The 25,580-nt window shown below is 43.6% G+C and overlaps 1 protein-coding gene across 4 annotated transcripts in view; it reads right to left on the bottom strand.

Annotated features, from left to right (window-relative positions):
* Positions 1-25,580, bottom strand: part of TSNAXIP1 (translin associated factor X interacting protein 1) — a 1,023,806-nt gene that overhangs the window by 608,786 nt on the left and 389,440 nt on the right. For all 4 annotated transcript variants that reach the window (XM_069655260.1, XM_069655269.1, XM_069655286.1 and 1 more), the window contains one exon: positions 23,223-23,346. In XM_069655260.1, coding sequence (XP_069511361.1) covers positions 23,223-23,346 — 124 coding nt within the window. The remainder of the gene's footprint in view (positions 1-23,222; positions 23,347-25,580) is intronic.

Below are 25,580 nucleotides of genomic sequence, written 5' to 3'. Positions count from 1 at the left end.
ACAATGGTGAGGCAGCCGGCGATTGAGAGTGCCGAATAAAACCCTTAGCCAAATTTTCCTTTAAGTATTCTTTCAAATAGTCATTCTCTTTTTCTGTCAGGGCATAAACCCTAATGCTAGGTAAATTAGCTCCAGGCTCCAAATCTATCCTGCAGTCAAACAGTCTATGAGGAGGCAACTCTCCAGCTTCCTTTTCATCAAATACATCCCAAAAATCTTGATAACAAGGAGGAAGTTCACCCACTACTGCTCCAACATCAAAACCTATTGCCCCTCTTTCTGCAAGTGAAAACGAAACGGAATTCACAAATCTTTCTTCCTCTCCATGACTTTTCCCTAAGAAACAATGTTCCTTACAAAAATTTGATTCTAGGGATACAATTCTTGCACTCCAATCAATTCTAGGATTATGCAGAGTAAGCCAGGGCATACCCAAGATTATTTTCAAGATTGGAGCATCAATTAATTCAAAAGAGATAGTTTCCTTATGACCTCCAGTTAACTCCATCTCAAGTACCTCTGTATTATGAGTGATTGGACCTGAAGAAAGAGATGTACCATCAACTGCCCTTACCTGCTCAACTTCTTTCTTAGCCACTAAAGGAACACCTAAACTCTTTGCCAATCTTCTGTCCATAAAATTTCCTGTAGCCCCTGAATCAATAATAATTGGCCCATAACCTAAGATTTTCTTTTCAAACATTAAGGATACGTTCACAGTTATATGAGGAACAGCTGTCTGTATCATGTTAGCAACTTGTTGTACTCTGCCTGAAGAGTTGAAGATCTTCTTGGAGGTAAAAGGACAGTTTTCAAGGAAATGACCACTCCTACCGCAGTATAGTCACAAATTATTCTCCCTTCTTCTTGTCTTCTCTTCCTTTGACAACGGACCTCTCACCCGACTCTGCAGCTCATTTCCCTTTGACTTAACTTCCCTGTTCACCACCTCAACCTTAGATCTCTCTACTCTTCCTGGAAACCTAACTTCCCCCTGAGAACGTCTACGCTCTAAACGTCTTTCGGTTAAACGAAAATCTAACCGAACCACCAAATCAATTAGAGCATCTAAAGTAGTTGGTCGTTCCAAAACACCAGCCAACGCATCTTTCAATTCATCTTTTAAGCCCCGATAAAATAAGGAAGCCCTCTTCTCCTCTGGCCATCTACTCTCTAAAATTAAAGTTCTAAATTGAGTGATAAAAGAAATCAACTCCTTTCCTCCCTGACGCAACTCCAGTAGTTCTCCATCTACCTCTAGAGATACCTGTCTCTTATCAAACATCTTTTTAAAATCGGCCTGGAACAGGGAATAATTATTCAAAGCCAAACTCTTTTGACTCACCAAGAGACTTCCCCACGCAGATGCTTCTCCTGATAAATAAGATAATGTAAATGTGACCTTGGAAGCATCCGTTGAAAATAACTCGGGACGACTTAAGAAATGTAATTCACACTGAGTCTGAAAAATTTGAAACTTTCTCGGATCTCCCAAAAAACGCTCAGGAGCAGCCAAAGGAACAGGCATAACTAAAGTTCCTAAACCACCCACCACTTCCCTTGAAAGTCTAGGTTCTTGTTCTTCCCCTACTCTCACTAGCTCAGGTGGGTTTCCTGCACCTTCCGAAACTTCCTTTTCTTGTATTTGTGTTACCTTTAAATTTAACTCATCTATTCTTTTATTAAGATTTGAGTATTCTCGATGAGCCACCCGTAACTCTTCTCTAATTTCCCTAACCATTTCTCCCAACGCCTCCATGGCTGTCTCGTCGGGGTTCATACAGCTTGGGCAGACTTTTTCTTTTTTATTGGCCTTTCATTCTGTCAGGCTGAGATCCTGGTGTCTGCAGAAGCTGCTGAGCCCCCGACAATCCACCCAAAATGTGGCACTCTGAGCTGATACTATAAACTACTCAGTTTACCTCACTTCCAGGGGAAAGGGGGAAGGGACAAATTAACAAACACCAGGCTGGAAGCTAAGACTAGCTGGTTCTTCACCTGTGGTAAAACATAAACATATAATACACCTTGTTATTCATGAGGCACTATACTAACCTTAAGTATCAATATCCTTTACCAAATAAAGTAAAAACCATACCTGGAACTTCTCTACAATATGCCCAGAGAAGTGATAAGCTGACTAGACTTCCTTACTAGTTGACTTGAATCTCAACGATCATTCAGCCTTCTTAGTAGGTCCATGAATGGGAAATTAACCTTGCAGGTAATCTTCTTTAAACTCAAGAAGCTTGAACAAAGTCTTAAGTTCATTAAAAGTAAATGGAAGTTCTAGTGTTTCTGGAAAGTATTTATATTTCTTCTTATAAATTTCTTTTTAGAGTGTTATTACTTAAATTAACAGTTCTTGAAACTTGCGTCAAAAATCTCACGTAGTAATCTCTTGAACTCGCATAGGGATCCAAACTGAGTGAAGATCGTTGAAGCGCTGTAGATTAAACCACAGAAAAAATCCACACGCGATTAAACGAAAGCACGCACACGCGCTGAAGTTCAACCGCGGGTAAAAATCCACACGCGCTTAGTCCAGGAAGCGAACACACGCGCTGACGACAAACCGCGAGTAAAAATCCACACGCGCCTAATCCAATATGCGAGCACACGCCCTGACGACAAACCGCGGGTAAAAATCCACACGCGCTTAATCCAATATGCGAGCACACGCGCTGACGACAAACCGCGGGTAAAAATCCACACGCGCTTAATCCAATATGCGAGCACACGCGCTGACGACAAACCGCGGGTAAAAATCACACGCACAAGAGTATCACGCGACACCAAAGAGCTCGCGCTAGGTACTCAAGCGAAGTCTCTCACGCGCAGGCTTCTGTTAACGGAAAAACCACGCGCTTGATAGAAAACGTAGCGTAACAAAGCCAAACATGCGACAGCAATAAAGTTCTTAGTAAATATTTTTCATATGAACTTGAAAATCAGATTAAATCTTCTACAATGACATTATAGAAAGAGTCTTGAGTTTTAAAAGGACTTATCTTGTGGAGAGTCTTTGAAACCTTTCTTTTTTCTTGGATAACTCGAAATCTTCTTACTCCTGTTCAGTGCCAAAATGAATCTCCGCAAGATTCCTGTTTGCTTTTCCAAATAAGCCGCTCGACCGCTTGAAACTTGAAACCCCTGAACAAGTTAAGCAGGAGCAGCTTAATACGCGACCTCTCAGCTGGGCAAAGACGATGAAAGGCAGTTTAGAATGTTCATTGTCTTCCCTATAAACAATCACCAGCCAATCAGAACTTAGACTGAGGACCTCCATCTTGGCTTGGGGCATTCTCCATAGACTGCAATGAATGTTAAGGGCAAAATTGGCTGTTTTAAAATTAAACTCATAATAACTTCCAAAAACCTTTCTATACTAATTTTCCCCAGACCTAATGTCTCAGATTATGTCACTGTATCCTAACAGTACCTGACAAAGACCAGGCTCAGGAAAACAGATTTAAAATACATGCTACTGTATCCTGCCAAGCTGAACGTGCTACACAATGGGAAGTCCCTCTTCTTGGAAAGCCAAAGGAAGCAAAAGAATGGATGGACAGTGTGCAAATCCCAGAGACAGCGGATCAGAACTAACTCACACAAAAATAGAATGACACCAAAGGCGGCGAAAGCAGCAGATCCCACGCAGAATTTTGTGCAGTGTTGAGTGGTAGAATGATTTATGTGATATACTCAATTTAGGAACAATAATTGAAAGTAACAGGGAAGCTGTATGATAAGTGATGAAGCAGCAGGAGCAGGGGGGCGTGGCTACATGGCCGCGTAGTAGGCAGTGATTCCCGTGAGCTCCCATGGATCTGCACAACATCCTGCGAAAATAAAGCGTTTGAAGAGTGCTGCAACGCCCGAAAAGTACATCCACATATTGGGGGATATACCTCGGATACAACGATGGCAAGTCCGGTGAAAATCGCAGCAGGGAATTGGCAGCGAGAGCCGACGACGCTGAGAGTGCCCGAGCGGCGGAGCGACCAAGATGGCGCCGCACAGACAAAGAGATAGAAGATAAGGCAGTCAGCCGGCAGTGAATCACGAATGTGTCCTTCAGCGGCTGGAAAACCCTGCGATTAAGTTGTATTTGAGAATCCCCAGATGCGAATAGTGTGGAATGCGGTAGCCTATGATGACCGAGGGACAGTCAAGCACACGCCGTACGGAGCCGGCATCGCACTGAACGCCTGTTCGCTGTGGGGCGTATGGACGCTGCGGCTGAGAACAATACGGGGACTACGCACCGAAAGGCGATCGGTAACCTGAAAGGTCCCACTGGCGAGGGAAACATGAACAACATTTGTCCATAAGACCGCCCCGTCTGCGTAGCTAAATCAGAATCATCCTTGGTGCATATAAAGCAGGCGCAACATGGTAACACGGCAGAAGCACTGACACAGTGTAACAGTGCAATCAATTGAAATAACACCAGCGAAGGAGCGGCAGACACGTTTGGAAGGAAGCAGATTGAATAATGACACAGGCACTCGGAGCTCCCAACGTGAACTAATGTGAAAGGCATATGGGTGCGGTGAATAAAACAGGCAACTGGTGGAGACTGATATGGTTGCATAACACGCGCAGTGGACTGGCAGAAGGAGTCCCGGAACTGGCATGGAAGGACGTGCGCATGATAAGAGCAAGCAGCAGCACAGACAACGCTAACGCTTCACGGAAAAAAGGGCATTGATGAAGTGCTGTTGACCTGGATGTGAAACAATGGACTAGCGCCTCCCCTTGCAGGCCCAACGCAGTGCAATAGAACAGCTGGTGAATATTGCTGGCTCAAAGAGAAAGAGGCCCTGTGTGTACATGAGCCCCCACGCACAGGACACATGAGTGAGGGCTAAACTATTTGAGCATCTACAGATGAGCAAGAGCTGCCCAACTGATAAATACATAGCAGCTCAACCATACCCTCTCTAAGTCGTTTGGGGGACGAAAAAGAAAATCTGCTAAAGTACACCCGGCAAGAAATATCTGGGCAACACAAAGATAACAATAAGTGGTGTATGCACATCCGGAAAATAGGGCTGGGGTTGCACACGGGGTGAAAGCGGTGCGCAAGGAGCTGCTAATGAGCTGCGGAGTTGGATCAGGCCCGGAAGCCTGTGAAGACACTGCAAGACATTATACCCGGTCAGGTGCACACCAGCTGTGGCGGGTAAGAAAGTAGTGGACAAGTGACGAAGCGCCCACCAGAAGAATAACACAGCGAGCTGACTTGTGCAACGTGAAGGGAGAAACTGGTATGTGCCCATAATTCGGAAATGCCAGAGTGTGACAAGGCCAAATACTAACTGGCTCTCAGAGAACACGCTATAGTGACCAAAGGAGAAACGTGGGAGGACACAGCCCACTCGAAACGCAGTTCTTCAAGCCACCACATAGCGCAACCAGTTGAGGAAGATACCCCAATACCTGATCGAATTGCAGACTTCAAATAACATTGTATAGCTGAGGCCGGGCACGCAAGGAGAATTGCACGATGTCAGTGAACGGGCTGAGGACCAAAAGCAAGCAACCGACATTGGAGACCTTTGCAAAGGCAAGCTCCTTCGACCCCGACGCGGAGCACAATGGCGGCTTCCGCGGATAGCGCCCCTGAAGGAGAACATCACCAGATCCTAGTGGCCATAACAGAACTGAGCACTAAATGGGGCACAGCAATGGCAGATCTATGCACGGCTCTTGAGAACAAAATTGACGCAGTAGGAATCAAAGTCACCCTGCTGCGACAAGACGTTAGAGCGCTAGCGGAAAGAACAAGTGGCCTAGAGAGCGCAGTGAAAACTAACACGGATGTCAGCTCAAATAACGCAAAAGAGGTCCGTGTACTTGAACAGCAGGTGGCTAACCTTGAAAACCGTGTCGAAGAGGCGGATGGAAGGGCGAGACGGAACAACATCCGAGTGGTTGGCCTGCCAGAGGGAGAAGAGGGCCAGGACCCTACAGACTATGTGGAGACCATGATCCTGCAAGAGATAGGGGCGGACAAGCTCTCGCAAGGGTTTGCAGTTGAACGTGCGCATCGAGCCTTGATGAGGAAGCCACTGCCTGGAGCCCCACCGTGGCAGATAATTACAAAAATTCTAAACTATAAAGACACGGAGAAGATCTTGGAATATTTTCAGAAAGGCGGAACGATAGAAAGGGCATCCACCAACATCACTGCATATCCTGACTACACTATGCCGGTGCAAAGACAGCAGTACAGCTACGTGGCGATTAAGAGGAGACTGCGCACAGTTGGTATCAAGTACATGCTTTTGTACCCCGCAAGACTGAAAGTCTTGCATAAAGGCAGAGCGATCTTTTTCGACACCCCGGAGGAAGTAATGTCATGGCTGGACTTGCAGGGCTGCCTGGAGCAGGACGAAGAACAAGATCGCCAGAAGCACGATAAGTGATGGGAATGTACCATGAACATTGCCGGGATGGGGGAGGGGCGGGGGGGTGGTCCTAATATGAAGCTTTGGAACACTTGTTCATTATTATGTGGCTTTCGGCCCCTATTACCCTGTTGGACTGGAATATAGTGCACTAATTGCATAAATGAGCTGGGTAGCGCAAAGCGTAGCAAATTTAAGACACACAGGAATAGAGACCTCTAACCCCCAAAGGTTAGTAGTAAGGCGACCGTTAGGGCGCCTTCACCCTGCTGAGCCGTGGGCACAGGCTTTGCCGGACGGGGCTAGATGCGGGGATGCCTGAGATCCAGGGATGGAGCTGGGCAACAGTTGGGGAGGGTGTTGTTTGGGGAGGGGCGGGAAGAGGGTGGGAGGGAGCAGGAGGGGTTAGTTGTGTTTATAGTTAGAGGGAGTTTAAGTCGGGGTATGAGCCTACATCGACGAGTTAAGCAACTAGAATGGGACTGCATGGGTGGGGAGGTGGTAGGAATCTGACACGCTATGGGGGAGCTTAATATAGTTACTTGGAACGTCAGGGGGCTTAACAGTTACCTGAAGAGAAACAAGGTTATGCTATACCTGCGGAGGCAGAAGATAGATATTGCCTTGTTGCAAGAGACGCACCTGACGCGAGACAAGTTGGAGATGATTGTAAGGAAATGGAAGGGGATGATGGTGGTGGGTTCTTCATACTCGGCCTATGCCAGGGGAGTGATCGTCTGGGTGGCACCACAAGTCCCGTTTCAGCTGTTGCACACGCTGGTGGAGACGGATGGAAGGGATGGTCGTGGTGAGGGGATTAGTGGAAAATAGGGAAATAAGTATTGTAAACACGTATGCCCCAAACCAAAATACTGCTGCATATTTCAAAACGCTGTGTGACAACCTTAGTATGTGTGTGGGGAGCGCGGTGATCTGGGGGGGGGGGACTTTAATTGCGTATTAGATCCAAGGGTGGACTGGTCAGATGGAAAAATTGATAAGCCTACCCCGTCGGCTAAAGCGTTACAGATGCTGCTGAATGACTTTGGGTTCGAAGATGTGTGGAGAGCATGCCACCTTCATGAGAGACAGTACTCGCATTATTCTGCCCCGCAGTAACTACATACAAGGCTGGACTACGTCTTTGCCACTCTGGAGATACTGACAGAAATTACGCAGGTTGAATATAAAGCGAGAGTCCTTTCGGACCACTCGCCCCTGATCCTCGGATGGCAATGCTCCCCCCCACCCCCCCCCGAGAGCAAGAATTCCGACATGGCGCCTCAGAGCGGAGGCGCTCAGAGACCCCCTCTTCAGGGAGGACATGAGGCAGGGGGTTGTTAGTTACTTTGAGACGAACACGGTCAGTGTGGACTCGGCGGGCACATTGTGGGAGGCCTTCAAAGTTGTGATTAGGAGAGTGGCTATTGCAAAATCGAAAGGACTACAGGGGGGGATCCTGGTGGATCTGCAAGAAACCGAGGAAGAACTGGAAAGGGAACTCAAGAGAGAAAACAGTACCAACCTAGACACTGATCTGATACTAAGACTACAGCAAAAGTGTGCAGGTCACTGGGAAAGATTATGTAACCTTAACTATAGAAAGTACATAGAGAGACAGCATGCGGGAGGAGATAAACCGGGATGGATCCTTGCTTGGCTTTATAAGAGTGAAACCCCCAAATTCCCCGATTAGATCAATAATAAGAGAAGATGGAACTGTGGTTGACACTCAAGAGGGTGTCAATCTGGGGTTCGCAAACTATTACGGGCAGCTATATGGGGACGATGGGGATGAGAACCGCGCAATGATAAAGGAAACCCTAGAGGACATAGGATTGCCACAGATTAGTGCTGGGGAAAGAGAAGAGCTGGATGCACCGATTACTTTAGAGTAGATTAGTAAGACCCCGGGAACTGATGGACTCCCAAGTGAATTTTATAAGATATTTAAAGATGAGGTGCTCCCACCGTTGCTAGACATGCTGAATGAGGCGTATGAGCTGGGCAGATTGCCAGAGTCACTTAGAGAAGCGACCATAATACCACTTCCCAAACCTGATAAGCCAGGGCATAGCTGTAGTTCTTATAGACCCCTGTCAATGTTGAATCAAGATAGTAAAATTCTGACGGCTGTTCTGGCAAATAGTGTTGAGGAAAGTTATAGGTAAATTGATACACCCGGACCAGACGGGCTATGTCCCTGATAGGAACATATCCCATAATCTCAGGAGGCTCCATAGGGTAATTGAATATGGGAATGAAAGCGAGGATGAACTGGCAGTTGTGTCACTGGATGCAATTAAGGCCTTCGACTCAGTCAAATGGCCATGGTTGTTGGCGTCCCTGGCTGGCTATGGGATGGGTCCAGGATATTTACAGTGGGCTAAGATGTTATATAGTGAACCGCTGGCCAGAGTGAAAACAGGAACAGTAATATCGGAGAGGTGGAGGCTGGGTAGAGGAACCAGGCAGGGTTGCCCATGGTCCCCTATGCTATACATATTAGCCCTGGAGCCCTTAGCGATTTATCTAAGGGAGCAATATGACACGATAGGCATCTCTGAGTGGCGAACGACATTTGATATCATTATACGCAGATGACATATTATTGTACTTGCGATACCCGGAGGAAAACCTCCAATATGTTTTGGAGGTGATGGAGAAATATGCGGGAATGTCTGGTATAGCGGTGAATCCTCAGAAGTCCAACATGTTTCCATTGGGTGGATATAAAGGGACCCCTCCGAATAAGCTACCAATGTTACAGGTACCATGGGTGGTGAATACATTCCGCTACCTAGGGATAGATATATACCACGCAGTGGAGGAAGAGCATAAGTATAATACGGAAGTAGCCATTAGGAAGATTGAGAATTGTATGCGGTTCTGGGTAAAGCTGCCTTTAGCAATGATGGGACGTAGCGCAATACTGAAGATGGTGGTCCTGCCTAGGCTCCTGCACTACTTCGTGAATATCCTGTATATGATACCCAAGAAGTTCTTTAGCGGACTGGCCAGCATGTGCAGGGACTTCCTGTGGCATGGCACACGGAATAGGGTGGCCCTCTGGAATTTTTACGAGAAAGGAGGTATTAAGTTGCCTAATTATGAAGTCTATTATGTTGCAAGTCAGTTGCAATATGTGGCAAAATGGCTTTCAGAGGATGATGCCACTGAAACTAGGTTGTTCAGGTGGGACTGTGCCCCATCTTACCTGAAAGAGATCATGTGGTTGTCCCAGGCAGAGATGGATGTGCGTCCAAAGATGATGGTGCTGGGATGAAGGATGTGGCGTAGGGCCTGTCAACTGATGGGGAACCCGTGCCCGTGCTCCCCTCAAGTACCACTGGTTGCACTAGCTGGTGGGGAAGAGCAGTTACGAATGATAATCAGAAAACATTGGGAGTCGGTTGGTATAGCAACCATGGGGGATATCTGGCAAGAGGGGACCATAATGGCCTTTGAGGAGTTGGGTGTGGAAACTGGGCTACACAGTGGCCAGTACATCACATACCATAGACTGGTGCGGAAGATTAAGAGAAGGTGGCCTGAACCGGTGCTTGATGGAGAACCAGACGCTACTATAGACACAATATATGACATCGCAGAAGGGGGACACGAGATATCCAGATTATATGAGATGATGATGGCCATAGTAAGGAAGGAGACAGTGCAATTAAGACTGGAATGGGAAGAGGAGGTAGGAACCCCGATGGAGGACGGGATGTGGGAGCATGTCCAAGGGTATTACAAGAAAGTGTCAAGGAACGCAAGACTTCTGCAATTGTATATTACACATAGGGCGTATCTGATACCTCATAGAATGCCCAAGTTCAAAAATGTGGGAAGGCAGGCATGCCCTAAATGTGACGAGGAAAATGCAGGCATGGTACATATGTTTTGGTCATGCCCGGTCATAGGGCGCTTCTGGGGTGAGGGTGCGCACAAATTGGCAGAAAAAGGCATTAAGATTGTGGTGGATATCGTGTGGGCCTGCCGGTTAGGGGGGTTCCCTAGGCCACGGAAGACATGCCACAAACCACGACTGGAAGCATGGTGGATGGACTTGCAGAAATGGGCGGAGGCGGAAACTGTGGTATGGCAAGAGACTAGCAGCACTGGGGGGGAGGAAGAGACTGAGACCCTGATGGCTTGGAAGCTCCTGATGGCAGAACTATTTGGGTCAATGCCTGACCCGTCGGATTCCACGGGTAGAAATACCCCATCACAAGATGCAGAAACAGAAAAGTAGTAGAAGCAGGCTCGTAACGGGGGTGGGATAAGGGATGCAGTGAGCGCGATTCGAAAATGTATAACTGTAAGCTTTTGTATACACTGCAAGTTTGGTTTGTAATGTTGGTTAAATATTCAATAAAATGTTCAACAAAAAAAAAAAAATAAAGTAGCAGAAGCGTGAGATACAGAAACTCAGTAGCAAGAGAGCCTAGAGTGGGCTCGCTACCCCCCCGTAGAAGTAGGTGTTGGGCTACCATATAGGGCCCGCCAGTAGGGCACCACGAGACTAGTCTTGAGACCAGGTTGAATGGAGCGGAAACAGGAAAGTCCTTGCATGCAAGTCATAGCGGGACAAGTTAAAGTTGAAGTTGGTTTACTTACATTTTGTAACTTTCTAGACCCAGCACACACTATCTTACAATAGGAGGCTGGAGGGGTTACTTAGTATCCCCTTTGTCTAGTTTCTCATGTTACATTTTTATGTTACCCTTTTATGTTACCCTTTCTACAATTAATGGCTGGTGGCAGTGGTTTACTTTTTCCTACCATTGTGTGTTTTTACTGCGGGCTGCAGTTTTGTCAAACTGGCCCGGTCTTCTTTTTTACCCATTTCTTGTTGGAAAGGTCCTTCTTGAGATTTACTCTGCGCGCCAAACCAGGTCTGGTCCCTTTGTTTTATCTTTGGCGAGATTCACTGGTGAAGCCCGCCTCTGGCTCCATTGTGTCTGGCAGGGCAGGAAGTGAGGAAGGTACCCGAAACACCATGTGCTTAATCCCCTTGGTTACAGGAATGCACCCAAAGGTGATTGACTGGCTGACTGTCCTTATAGGACAGTCACCCTGCTGTGTGAGTGAACAAAAACGGAGGCAAGCTTGGACATTCAGCGATGGATAACTCTGACTGTGACATTATTGGATAACGAGAGTAATGGAGAAGTAAGCAAACAGACATTGGGGGAGGGTGAGGAAAAATGCTAAGAGGAATTTCATTGGCAGGAGGTATGGGCTGAGGGTGGGGGTGTGGTAGTGTAGAATTGTTAGTATATGTATACGTTAACAGATATGAACAAAGATTCATCAACTGTATTGTTTGTTTTAGAAATTGCAATAAAAACTGTTTAAAAGAAAAAGTATTGAAATAAACACTCTCGCGGTTTCTTGATTAAATAATTATTTATTAATTTAACAGTCAGTTGAATAAGAAGGGAGCTCCTTAGAATGGAGCAAATATATGAAACACAAAAATATACTTTAAAACTACACACTCTCATTTGGTATGGCACACAGACACTTCCTACACCCTGAGGTGACTTAAATAACTAGGACACTGTGGACATTGATATATCACTGGTACATTTAGAGCAATACTGAGTTTAGTGTCAAAAGGATGAGGAGGGAATAAAACAATGGTTAACACATTTCTTAAACAGGTAAGTAATTTTTCAACCCTCCAATGCAAAGTAGATTAACCCTTTCCTGGGGAATAGTTAAAGCACAAAGTCAGAGGTGAGAAGAGTCTTTTAGGGAGCCAGGCCAGCCAATGTTAATTGAGCAAATGTCTAGGTTAACTGAAGCACTTCTGGTAGGTAAGTAAAAGTCTTGCACAATGTTTTAGAAGTCTTTGTAGAAAATGAAATCACTGTAGGGCCACAAGCTGGGAGGCTTGTGGGGGGCAAAGCTGCAAACAACTCTGCAAAAGTAACCAAGATAAGTCTCAACTGAGAGCTAGCAAGGCTACGCAACAAGAGGTAAGTCCCCTTAGTGTTACAGTACCTTTGGTTTGAAGAAATTGGTTCCAGCTGGCTTCTGTTCCTGTGTAGGTCTGCAGAGCCTGTTGTTCCTGGGCCTCAGTCGTGGGGACAAGAGGGAGGACGTCTGGGGACTCCTGCACTACGAATTGAAGGTCCGTGACATCAATGGGTAAACTTCAGATCAGCAGCACTTCACGGTTTCAGCTCCTTGCAGCTCTTGCAAACAGCACCACAGAGGTTCTCGGATACCTTTATGGACTTTCCTCGCATTTGGGGTCCAGGACTCTGTTGAGGTGGCTCAGGCTTCGTCAGTCCTGCTTCATGGGAGTCCAGAGGATCTTCCTGGAGCTTGGGTCCAACATAAAAATTATACACTCGATTCTGGTGTTTTTCTGCCTAGCAATCGGTTCCTGCAGCAGCAATGGAAGTACAGCAAGCTCTGAGAGGATGTCCAGACGAGTTCTCTTTGGGGTTGATTGGTCCTACCAATCCAAGGGGAGAAGTCGTCCGTTGCAGGGCTTCTCTAGTCGAGGCGAATTCGGAGCTTAAGCAATGCAGCAGGACTTCACCGGGCAAACCAACGGTGCAGGAGTTGCAGCAAGCATCTCTTCTAAGTTGTTCTTCGGATTCCTTCGTCCAGTGGTTGACTCTGTCTTCCAAGCAAAACGCCTTGCCTTTTATGCAGGTTTCTCCCATTCATTCACAGCCTAGCTGTCACTCACACAGCAGGATGACTGTCCTATAAGGACAGTCAGCCAGTCAATCACCTTTGGGTGTATTCCTGTAAGCAAGGGGATTAAGCACATGGTGTTTCGGGTACCTTCCTCACTTCCTGCCCTGCCAGACACGATGGAGCCAGAGGCAGGCTTCACCAGTGAATCTCGCCAAAGATAAAACAAAGGGACCAGACCTGGTTTGGCGCGCAGAGTAAATCTCAAGAAGGACCTTTCCAACAAGAAATGGGTAAAAAAGAAGACTGGGCCAGTTTGACAAAACTGCAGCCCGCAGTAAAAACACACAATGGTAGGAAAAAGTAAACCACTGCCACCAGCCATTAATTGTAGAAAGGGTAACATAAAAGGGTAACATAAAAATGTAACATGAGAAACTAGACAAAGGGGATACTAAATAACCCCTCCAGCCTCCTATTGTAAGATAGTGTGTGCTGGGTCTAGAAAGTTACAAAATGTAAGTAAAGTCAATTTCACTTTACTGCTTTTGGAAAGAGTAGTTTCACCAAGAGAAGGTATTTAAACCTTTGGGAAAACTAAGAGACTTCCCTGTGTCACTGCACTGAAGGTGTTGTGTGTCGCAATGCAAAGATGATGCCTATGGAGTTTGTCAGACTCCAAAGTCAAAAGAAACACAGAGTCCAAATCACAGAAAATACACAAGAGAGTGGGAAAATGTCTCACTCTCTCTACGTTAGAAATTAAAAGTCCTGAAGTCCAACAAAAAGAGCTGGGGGTCTCTAAGGAATAAGGGAATTAGCACATTTCTGAGAATTCTCCCTAACAGATGTTGAAACTGGAACTGCCGTCTTGTGCTGGGGAAAGCTTGAGAAGTGTGCTGTGCTCAGAATTCCCACCCTATCCCGTGTTCAAAATGTGGGGAAGGGTGTCCTAGGCTACCGAATCCTGACATATTATTTGTGAACACTTCTTTCTTTTCTTGAAAACTATCCAATACCTTTTCTATATTAGTTGTAAGGTTTGGAAATAGGTTTCTTAGTATAGGCCCTTTTTATTTGACACAACGCCTCTAGGACTGCCTTATTTTCATTTGATGGTCGACGCTTACTCCCATCTTGGATTTCGGTTTAGATTAGGCGATTTTACAACCTGCATACAGTTGAATAAACACCCTTGAACTGTGATCACTTGTGTCTGTCTTTACTGTTGCCACCATGAGTTCCTTGCACAGGTCCCGGTGAACCCAACAGTTAAAGAAATGATTTTATTCTCAACACCTAAGGGCTTATTTCACTTAAAGGTTCTACCTTTTGGGCTCCAGAGAGCACCTGCCACTTTCCAACGCCTTATGCATAGAATATTAAAGCAATAAGAAGCCTTTTGTGGAGCGTACTTAGACGATATAGTGATATATAGTCACACTTGGCCAGAACATGTAAACCATCTCCATGAAATCACCCGAGCCTAGAAGGAAGCATGGTCTTAATGCCAACCCTTGCAAATGTCATCTTGCGTAGGTGGCTGTTAAATATCTAGGGTTCTTTGTGGGTAAAGGTCTCATACAGTCCCAAAACGAAAAAGTCAAGGCCATGCAGCAAACTCCTTCTCCCAAGACCAAAAGGGAGTTACGAGCCTTTCGGGGGCTGACAGTATATTACTGCAGGTTCATGCCCAATTACTCCAGCATAGCAGCAAATCCAGCAAATCTCACCATACAAGGTGAAAAATGCCCAACCTCAGAAACCTCAATGGAACCCAGAAGATCAAACCAATTTCGAGTGGTTGAAGAAAATATTATGCAATGAACCAGTGTTGAAAATCCCGGTTTTTAACAAAGACTTTATTCTTCAGACCGACACATCCAAAACGGGATTAGGTGCCATTCTATCAAGAATATGATGGCATTGAACATCCAGTGTTATACAAGTTGAAAGATTTTTCCTAGAGAGCAAAGCTATGCCACCATTGAACCTGAGGGCCTGGCAATCAAATGGGCTATCGCCCATCTAAAGTATTACTTGACTGGTCAGATATTTAGTTTGGTCACTGATCACTGTCCATTAACCTGGGTGAGTATAAGAAAATACACCAACGGCAGAATAATGATGTGCTTCTTAGATTTACAGGTATTTTGTTTCACTGTCGAACATCAAAAGGGACAAGAAAACGTGGATTTCCTAAGCCGGTTTCCAGTCAACGAAGAAGGGGAAGCCACCAACTTGAGGGGGTGAATGCGACAAATCACTGGAATTCGTCCCTCCTGCCCAAGGGGGCGCACCCCCTGTGAGGCTAGGGAGGTGGGCCTTAAGCAGTACCCTCTGTAAGTGTAGAGGCAAGCAGGACCTCGCCGGGAGAGACTCCCCCTTTGGGGTCAAGGATTCACGTTCTCAGGAGGAGCTCCCTAGAAGACCCTTCAAAGTGATACCAGTATGTCTGCCTGATGACAAAACCTCTGAAGAATCAGTTGAAAAGTGTTACTGCCAAACTGAAACAGTAAATGTCCTTTTAAAATTCCATTCTACCGGGAGGAAGAAGGCAACCTATGGAGGAAGAGAGAACCAAGTAAAGGAAGAGAAGAAGGAATGGCTTCTTACACAGGGGAAGCCCTATAGCTAGGTCATCCCATAGAGGAGAGGAGTCTGGGGAATTAAAACCACAGCCCGCGAAGTGCAAAGAGAAACACACGACCAGAGAGCCCTGAGCTGTCAGAAGTGCTACGGTCGGTAGCAAGAGACCCAGCAGGAAGGAGAATGAAGAGATGGGAGAGAGAGACACACAGCGAGGGGTGGCGTGACCACGGGGGACTCTGTGATGGACCAGGAGTCCAACCAACAACACTGAGACCATTTCCATAAGGTGGGTTCAGGGAGAGTGGAAACGCAAATTAACGGATTAAGATCTGCGAGACGCAGGATCAGAGAAAAGGAAGTCAATCCTGAGCCCATGAAGAACCCAGTGACGTTAACCTTCACCACAGAATGTAAAGGGGATAATGGGCGACCCGGGGAAGGGATTGTGAATCAATAGTCAAAAGTGTAAAGATATAACAAGAGTGAATGAGAGTCGTTACCGGACTAGTCCTTTTCGTCACAGTCACGAGAGCAAAATCATAAGAAGAGTGAAGGAAAATCATTACTGCACTGCTCCTACTCATCACAGTCATGCCAGTAAAGACATAAGATGAGTGAATGGAAATCATTACTGGACTGCTTCTACTTATCGCAGTCGTGAGGGCAAAGTTATATTAAGAGTGAATGAGAATCTTCCCGTACAGTCAAGACAGAAAACAAAAATACAACAAAAGTAGTAAAAGGAAGGACTATTATCCAACTGATTATAAAACATACCAAGAAAGTCCAAGAGACGGACAAGAGTCAGTGATACAAGAGAAATGTGGTAATAAATGAAACATTTGGAAAATTACTCCAGAAAGTTAGATTCTAGGAGAATGAACTATTAAAAGATATTCCGAGGGCTAAAGTAATTGTTGGCAACGCAGCCAAGAGAAAAGGATCAAGCAGTATAAGCAGTATAGTGCACGAAAGTGTGCTGTTGGCTGGGATTGACTTTGCTTTTGATTCCTGGATTTCGCTCAGCAGCGGCTTCACACAAGGACACATTCGGTGAGACACGTGGAGGAAGTCTTCTGCGGCAAAACCTGGACTTTGCCTGACTTCCCAATCCACGGATTGGCCTGACTCATCTGGCCCCTCCCCCCCACTTCACCTGAGCTGGAACATAATCCCAGCATGCAGCGCACCATGCGCGCGCACCAGTAAGTGCACAAAAGTGTGCTTTTGGTTGTTCGCGATGCGAGACGCGAGTCGCATTGCGCGAGACCCATGCAGAAGTTCATTCAAGGGAATTCGATATCTACACATGTGAGGAAACCAACTAAGCTTGTTTTTATATTTATAACGCTGCACAGAATCTAATTGAAAGAGTGTCCACTAGTGAAACTCTTATAAAGGTGAGTGGAATTATTATTGTAATTTAGCATTCATCCTGCTATAATTAAATAATTTTTGATTGAGAATGAATTTAAGATCTAATAATAGCATTGACATTGAAGTAAATAAAATAACTGAAATGATTCAGCGCCCTAACCGTGCCTGTAAAATAAAGATCATTGGCAAGCAGGGACTACTACCTGAAGCCAAGTTAGCCAAAATTACGTCTTTTTTTGATAAAATTGAGTGCATAAAGTCGGCTAACACTAACCTGGCAGAAAGTGTAAGATCTGAGATTAGCGCTGAACTAGTGGACAATCTCTCCAATAGACTACCATGTATTGGCGCTAAGTTTCTTTCTGCGTTGTTAGAAACTCAAGACATCAAAGAGGAGTTGGGTCCACATAAGAGAATTAATACCACGGTCTCAGGTAATATATGTACCGATATGGCCATATGGAGCAGCTCTGCAGTTCATCGACCTGACATGCCCCATCCTATAGATCTAAAATACTGGCAAGTCCCAGATCCCTCGATCCACGAAACCGTAAAAAAAAGACACACCTTACGATACTGCCATTAAGGTGGACTGTAGTCGCAATACTAGCCAATGGTGTAAATTAGATGAAGAAGTAAAAGACAGAATTATTGTTGACCCCATCTCGGGCTTAATAACATATACTGTCACTTCTCCTAAGGAGACAAACATAAAAACATCTATCCACAACACTAGAATGAATGCTAGTACGATCACCATAAATAGCAGAAAATCTGATGAGAATGAGAGCTTCTCTCTAATGAAAAATGAGGAATTGTGGGAAGCTCTAGAGCGGGTGTTAAATGAAATTGTTGAAAGATGTGATATGATTGAACAAAAATTAGACAGTCACACTGCCATATTGTATGCTAACTCCTCTAAAGAAGGTACGACATTCAGAGAAGCCTACACTAATACTGAATCGTATTTAACGCCAATTACACAAGGTGGTCCTGAATCCGATGCAAACACAGCTAAGGTAACACACGACCAGCTTGCGGGGTACACTATAGACTCTAATGCTACAATCTGCTGGTATAAGAAAAAGTTGAGAAAGGGAAAGAAAGTAATGAAACAAAGAAAATTGAAAAAACTCAGCAGCCGTCTCCATATGGTGTGTGTGGGAGAGTAATCACTAACAGATGCATTGTAAACGATGAAGCTATGCTTAATAATGTAGAAAAATGTGCATCTATATGCTCGAAAGAGGTCATTATGGAAGCTATGAGATCTAAACTGATTCATATTACCAAAGAACCCAATTTCTCTGGTAAGCACGTAGTCACTATCCACGCTCCAGTAGACATGATTGGAAAGGATAATTACAAAAAGCATAAGGGTCCAAGTAAAGTATACAAGACCCCAAAACCGATCAAACTAGTGGCACTGACACTGGATGAATGGGTAGTCCCAGTAAAGCAAAAAGATAAGAAGGGAAAAAAGACTAATAAGAATAAAGAAATCTCTACCAAGGTACTAAAAGCCATTAAAACTCTCTTCCTAGAAGAAAAATTGGTACCTGTTCTAAGTCCAGTCTCATCTCCCGAGGCTGTATCCTCCCAGGAAGGTAATGCTGTAGAGAAACAGGCTGAAAATGTTGTCCATTTTGGTGAAAATAGTAATGATAAAGTGCATGATCCTACTTATAAGAGAGACCCATTAAATTTTGCTAAAGCACTACAGTTTCAGGCAATTGATAAATCTGGACCCATTGTGTTATTAAACAGACAGCAAATAGTTGAACTCTGTTCATTGGTAGTGCCGTTGCGGACAGCAAAATCTAGCGACTTTAAGATCGTCGACCAACTAGTAACTCCAAAACTAATTACGACCAATGTGTGGTGTCTAGAAGCTACTACTCATGAATTTATATTTAGTCACCATGAGTATTTTACTAAATTAGGATACACCTGCACAGAAACCTCCATGCGTAGAGTGAAATATCAGAGAGTACCTGTTCAAGTAAAAAGAAGTGAGAATTTAAGACCTGTAAACTTGAATGTGACGCATACTGATATTAACTCGCCCAAACCACCTAAAAGTACTAAATAAATAGTGAATTATATCCATGCTAGTAAGGTTTGCCAACCGAATACAATCGGTAACATTAAAGCTCAAGGTATTTCCAACAGCGATCCAGACACCGTTGGCTACTGGCAATGGCTCCCAATAGAGTTCAAATCCAGACTGGAACAATGTTCCTGATGGCACTAGCATGATGATCTCATGGAACATCAGAGGGAATCTGCACTATGAGAAAAAGCTGGACTCCTCAATAATTTAGATATATTCCGTCTGGTCACATTGCAAGAGACATGGTTATGTGACACATGTGAAATAGATGGGTGGTGTTCCTTTCAAAGTCTGGCATCCAAAGGTCCGAAAGGACGCCCAAAAGGTGGACTTTTAACAGCTATCAAACACCCATGGACCGGTGTCAAATCCAGCTGGTCCAATCATATGATCCTGGGAGTGACTGTTAAAACGAATAGTATCCGTCTCCCCAATTTTCTGCTTCTAAATATTTACAACCCTCCGAATGGAATTGAGAATAAAGAGAACGTCGAGATGTTAACAAAAATCTTGTCGGAACATAATGCTGTGCTTCCTATCATCATTGCAGGAGATTTTAATGCCAAGATATTTTTACCAGTGGACCTCATGCTTGATGATAAGACCTCTGGCCCCATTGCAATGGAACTTTCCAATAGGTGTAGCGATGCCTGGTGTAAGCTGATCATTAGCCAACAGCTTACCATGCTAAATGGTCACACTAAAGGTGATGCTAACCGTGGGACAACAAGAGTAGGCTGGGGTAGTCTATCCACAATCGACTACATCTTTGTTAATGAAAAAGCCAATAGTTTTATTATCGATATGGCAATAGGCAGCCGTGAAGAAAGTGACCACTTTCCACTTATTGTAATGCTGGAATACCCTAAAGTGGAGGCAGAATATCATATGGCTGGGAATATAAAAATTAATAATGGTGCTAACCGGATTTCTTGGAATCCCACTAAACTAGAAAAAGTTAATGGTGTAGCCGTTAAAGAGCTACTAGAATGGTGGGAGATGATAGACGTTGGGCAAACTGTTACCGACAATGAACTCATTGTCACATATGAAGTAGCCATAAGTAAGATCAAAGTAGCCGCCTCCAAAAAACGTGAGTATTCCAGCAACGGTGAGAAATGGAATCCTACTCACGGCAAACACAATTCCTATGATCCGGCAATAAATAAAGCAAAAAACTCCTTGAGGAAAGCTATCAAACAAATTGCTGAAACCAAGAGTATTGATGCTACCACACAGATAAAATGGAAAAAAAAAAAAAACATAAGAAGTGGATGCGTTACCATAAAAAAAATAAGGCATGTGATATATGGTTAAAGATTGCAGACCAAGCATGAAGTAATAATCAGCAAGGGATGTGGAGAGTAATTAATGATGCAAATGCAGACGGCTCTCCCAATCAATTCCCACAACTTGTGGAGTAAAACAAGGCTGCAGACTAGGAGCAACATTGTTTAATCTTTACCTAGCCGATTGTATGAACGAGGTAGAGACAAATATAGTTAACCCAGTGAAGATGGGTACAATAGAGCTACCATGGCTAGGCTATGGCGATAATCTGGTCCTACTAGACTATACGCCGGCAGGACTCCAAACAAGATTAAACTGTTTGCTGCATTTTTCTGAAAACAATGGGTTAAAGATTAACATTGCAAAAACAAAAGTAATGGCCTTTCTGGGCACCACGAAACAAACTTGGTCCAACAACTTTAAGTGGATGAACTCAGAAAGACTTGAAAAAGTTGAATGTTATTGCTACCTAGAAGTCATAATTGACTCTAAGCTGCTATGGAAACCCCACTTGGAAGCAACTAAACTTCTATGTTTAAATAACACTGGTGCAATTAGTAAATTCATAGGAAAGCAAGGAGATATCTCTGTAAATACAATTTTATTATTATACGCAAGTGAGATAATATCCTGCTTATTATATGGTGCTGAGATTTGGGGAGGTAAACATGCTAATGAAATGTGTATATTAGAAGGAACATTTTTTAAATCATTGTTTAGGTTACCCAGTGCAACATCATGTGAATACATTTTATTAGAATGAAACTTTAGATTTGCGAAAGATATTTTGGAATACAAATCAGCAATGTTATATGTAAAATTAAGTATGCTATCCACCAGTACTTTTGTGGTTGAACTGATGAAAATATTCATTAAGGAGGGTCACAAAAAACAGTTTTCATCTTTAAGTAGATTACATGCTGTATATGAGAAATGGGCGACAGTTAATATGAAGAGTTGGCTACTCCTAAAGCAAACTAAGATTAAAAAACGATGACAAGGAAGCAATAATATACAGCTATGCAAAGGAGCATGACATGATTACCCTGTCCACAAAATCCACAAGTGGTTTATTTTTAGAACACTGGTCGTTAACATCTGCGGAACCCAAATATCAATATGCCTTTCATACCGCAGCAACTCTAAGACAGTACTTTTTGTTCAAGTTTAACCGTTGTGATACGATGGAAATCCTTGGAGCTAAATTGAGACTCGAGAGAAATACAAGGCTTTGTAGATTATGTGGAATGTCTGAAATTGAAAATGCCAAACACTTAATATGTTACTGGGAGAGTCTTGCGTTTACCCGCAAAAAATTCCTTTTACGCTACAAAAACTGCAATATAACTGAGAATGTTGAAATCATTTGGAAAAAACTGTTGGAAGGAAATAATATTAACTTAATATGTCACATGATGAAATTTTCTGAACTAGTTTTAACAATTTTAAAGGATCTATCAGAGGGTATTTTTGTATGAAAACCGTTTTTTTACATATGGATTGTGGGAATCTGTGTTTTAAACTGTTGTATGGGTAAATTGTTTGCATGTAAGGCCATTTTTTGGCTATGAGCATATTATAAATAAATAAAATAAATAAATATAATCAGTATACGGAAAATAAGGGGAAACACAAAGTCAGGATATCAATATATCAATACATGAACTGTATGAATTGATAAAATTAACTACTAGAGACTATCTGAAGATCATTTATTGAAGAATGATTGAAAGCCAAGTAAAGAAACCTCAGGAGAATAGAGGCCTTCTCCTCTATTTAAGTTGTTGAGAATAGTGCTAAGGTCAGATAGGTTAGAGTGGGACAGTGGACGGTTCTTGACTAGACAAATCCCCTGGACACTGGATGGATGGTGGTGTCCTTCTTGGTAGCCACTGGGTTAGTGGAGAGTGGAGACTGGAAGATGTGGACTTCCGAAGCAGCAAGTAGGAGGTCTCCAAGGAAGGGATATCTGTGATCCTACCCCTGGCAATGCTCTGGAGGGGTTCTTATTTCTTTGGTGATGTATGTTAAATTGAGCAGGGAATCTTTCATGCACATGCCCACTACTCCCCTCCATGGAGTTTGCCATATTGTACTTGTAGTATTTTGTGTTTCTTGGAGAAGGTTTTGCGATTTTTGTTAATGTGGATAGTAATGCATTGCATTTGATAAGGTGTACTATGCTTTGTACTAAGAAATATATACAAACATTAGCATAGACCAGCATGAGAACAGATTGAGCACAGGCACAGTTTGAAGTAAGAGATCTTGAGTGGTAAAGCACACAAAGGTAGGGGTCAAACGTGTATGTTTGTGTGTGCGTTTTTCGCTAGCTGACATGTACAGGTTGGTACCAAAAGAGTGGCTATGGCAAGAGAAGTCTTCCATGAGAGAACTACTGGGAAGCTGGCAACCTTTGCCTTATAGGTATTGGGGATTGTTCCCAGATTTGAGGGAAAGGTTATCCTGGAAAAGAGCAAGCAAAGGCAAGCAGTGAACGACATAGAGAGTCTGTGTATACCGAGGGGTCGAGAACACAGAGAAGCTGAACAAGAAAACCTGAGTATAAAAGGATTGAGAAAGTAAAGCAAAAACAAATTGGAGAGGTTGAGTATAGAGTGTGGTCGTGCATAGGCACATATCAAGCACAGAGCAAGGCTGAGCACAAAAAGAAATTGAGCAAATAGAAATGCTGATCAAGTTTGGTTTCTGAAAAAATCATCTTTTCTTCATCTAGCAGTCATGTCAGAGAGTAACACATGTATTTCTCAGACCTGAAGCTTCAGCTCCTGAACATTTCCTCTCGTCAGGTCCAGGCTCTGTTGTTCTCTCCTTAGGTAGCTTTCTAGTTGCTCCAAGAAGCGGGGTTTTGAAATGCTGGTGGCAGGCCGGTCATTACTACAGCAGAAAGACAGAAAAACAGGCCCTATTGATCATATGCTTCAGAATAGGTCAAACATGCTTAGCAATGCTACATCTCAGGGTTATGCGCCAAGTATAGAGAATCAACACTGGACTACAGCTCAGATTTTAGGAGGTTGACTCCATGCCAAAACGCTGTACATCCAGTTAACATTAGTTGTTTGCTTAAATTGCACCAAAGAGATTATGTTCCGTTCTACTTACAAGAGTTGTCAGTCTAAAGCTAAACAATGGGAAGGTGGGATGAGCAAGATCCAGTAACCTAACATAAAAGAATTTGCATTTGCATAAACAAAAGGAATGGGACATATAATATTTTGAGGTCAAAATCATTTATTCTCCTTCATTAGATAGTCACTGTCCAAGAAAACACAGTCTACTCTCCGAAAACTTGCCATCAGTTCTGGTATTGGTTTTGTGGAATAGTGCATACAGTTTTAGAGTGCGGCTTTGGAGATTAAGGGTAAAGAAGCAGGTAAAAGTTTCTTATCCCAGCTACTGCAATCAATTTAAATGGAACAACAATAATAAATCCATCAATCAATGTTCCCAATAAGTTACACAGTTCCATTCACAAATGTAAATAAATCCTCAAGAAACACTTGGGGTGATTTATTTTTGTTGATTTTTTTTAACTCTTTATTTTCTTTTTCAACAAATCATCAAAACATTATACAAACTAATATACAGGTTTAGGTTATTATCAACTCCAACATTTTAGAATTATAGCCAAGTAATATACCCATCAAAACTTAATAATTCACACACCAACTAAAACCCTAGCCCAGAGTATAACAACAGACACCATACCACACATAAGACAAACATATAACAAGACGTAAGACAGAACAGATATACACCCCAACAACAGACCCCTTTGCCACCTTACAATATTTCTAAGTTTCATACTCAACACTCTAGTCTATTATCACCCATAAAGTTAATTAAAAGGTCCCCATAATTCCACATACATTCCCTCCTTATGTTGTCTATGAAACAATGTTTTCAAAGTCTGAAAGTATTTGCACATCAATGAGCCATCCTTCAACAAGCAGCTTTTTCCTCGTTTTCCACACTTTCAGTATTTGTTTATTTGCCACCAATAGGGCTTTGTTGAGCCAATACAATGTTACACAGTCAATATTCCGTCCAGTTCTTGGTGACTGTAAAATCACTGCCAAAGGATTCAGTGGGAATGTAACTTTCCAGATTGTGTCAATTCTGTCCAATACGTCCTTCCAAAAATCCATCACCCTGTCACAATCCCATAACATGTGTAACAATGTACCTCTCTCTTTCTGACAACCCCAACAACGTTCGCTATCAATCAACGCCAAAACATTCATTCGCACAGGGGTCCAGTAAAGGCGTCCCAATATTCTTTGACGGATGTAACGCAAGTTCAAATCAATCTTTGCCCTTACAGCAACTTTCCAAAGATTCTCCCACTCCTTTACTGAGATATCCCTGCTCAACTCCTCAGGCCAGGGCTACCTTAGCTTCTCCCATGGGACCAACAAATGACTCTCCAATGTCATAAGTTTTAAAAAGCTTGACACTTTCTGCAACATTGCAGCAAATAGATTACAATCTTCAGGTTTCTGCATCAGCAGGGCATTTAACATCAGCTGTCTTTCAGATATCAGGATCTCCATAACTCTATATCTTCCAAGCTCCCTTATATTTAGCCCATACTTTCCATCAACCTCTCAAAGGAAACCACTCCCCCATCACTCCATACGTCCCCAATTACCAACATACCTTTATTAATCCGACTCCTACAATACAACATTCTATTATCCACCTGTAACCATTGGTTGTGCCAAATTGATGCATCCTTGTACATAAACAGTCCTTTTCCGCATGGAGGCCGCGCTGAGTCCTTCCCCACGTGGCACGAGAGAGTTCTTCTATCTATATAGCCTACCAGCAGAATGACTGTGCTTAAGCACAGCTAGAATGATCCTCTAGAGCGTTACACCGGAGCCAAATGTCATTCCACATCCGTAAGTTTTTTTACAGGGTATAGATACCTGCCCGTAGGGCACCTGAAGACCAATGAGTGGTCAAACAGAGTGGAAATGGGACTGTCATAACGAGGGAAACCTCGCTGGACCTGTTCTAAATTCGGGGAGTTTACAGTTATTAGGGGGAGGGACATGGGGTGTTGGCTCCAAAGTTGGGAACCTAAATCGAGAAATACCAAGACC

This window comes from Ambystoma mexicanum, chromosome 1p, assembly GCF_040938575.1.
Source record: "Ambystoma mexicanum isolate Mex_15411 chromosome 1p, UKY_AmexF1_1, whole genome shotgun sequence".
Taxonomy (NCBI): Eukaryota; Metazoa; Chordata; class Amphibia; order Caudata; family Ambystomatidae; genus Ambystoma; species Ambystoma mexicanum.
This window is presented reverse-complemented; position numbering and strand designations above follow the sequence as displayed.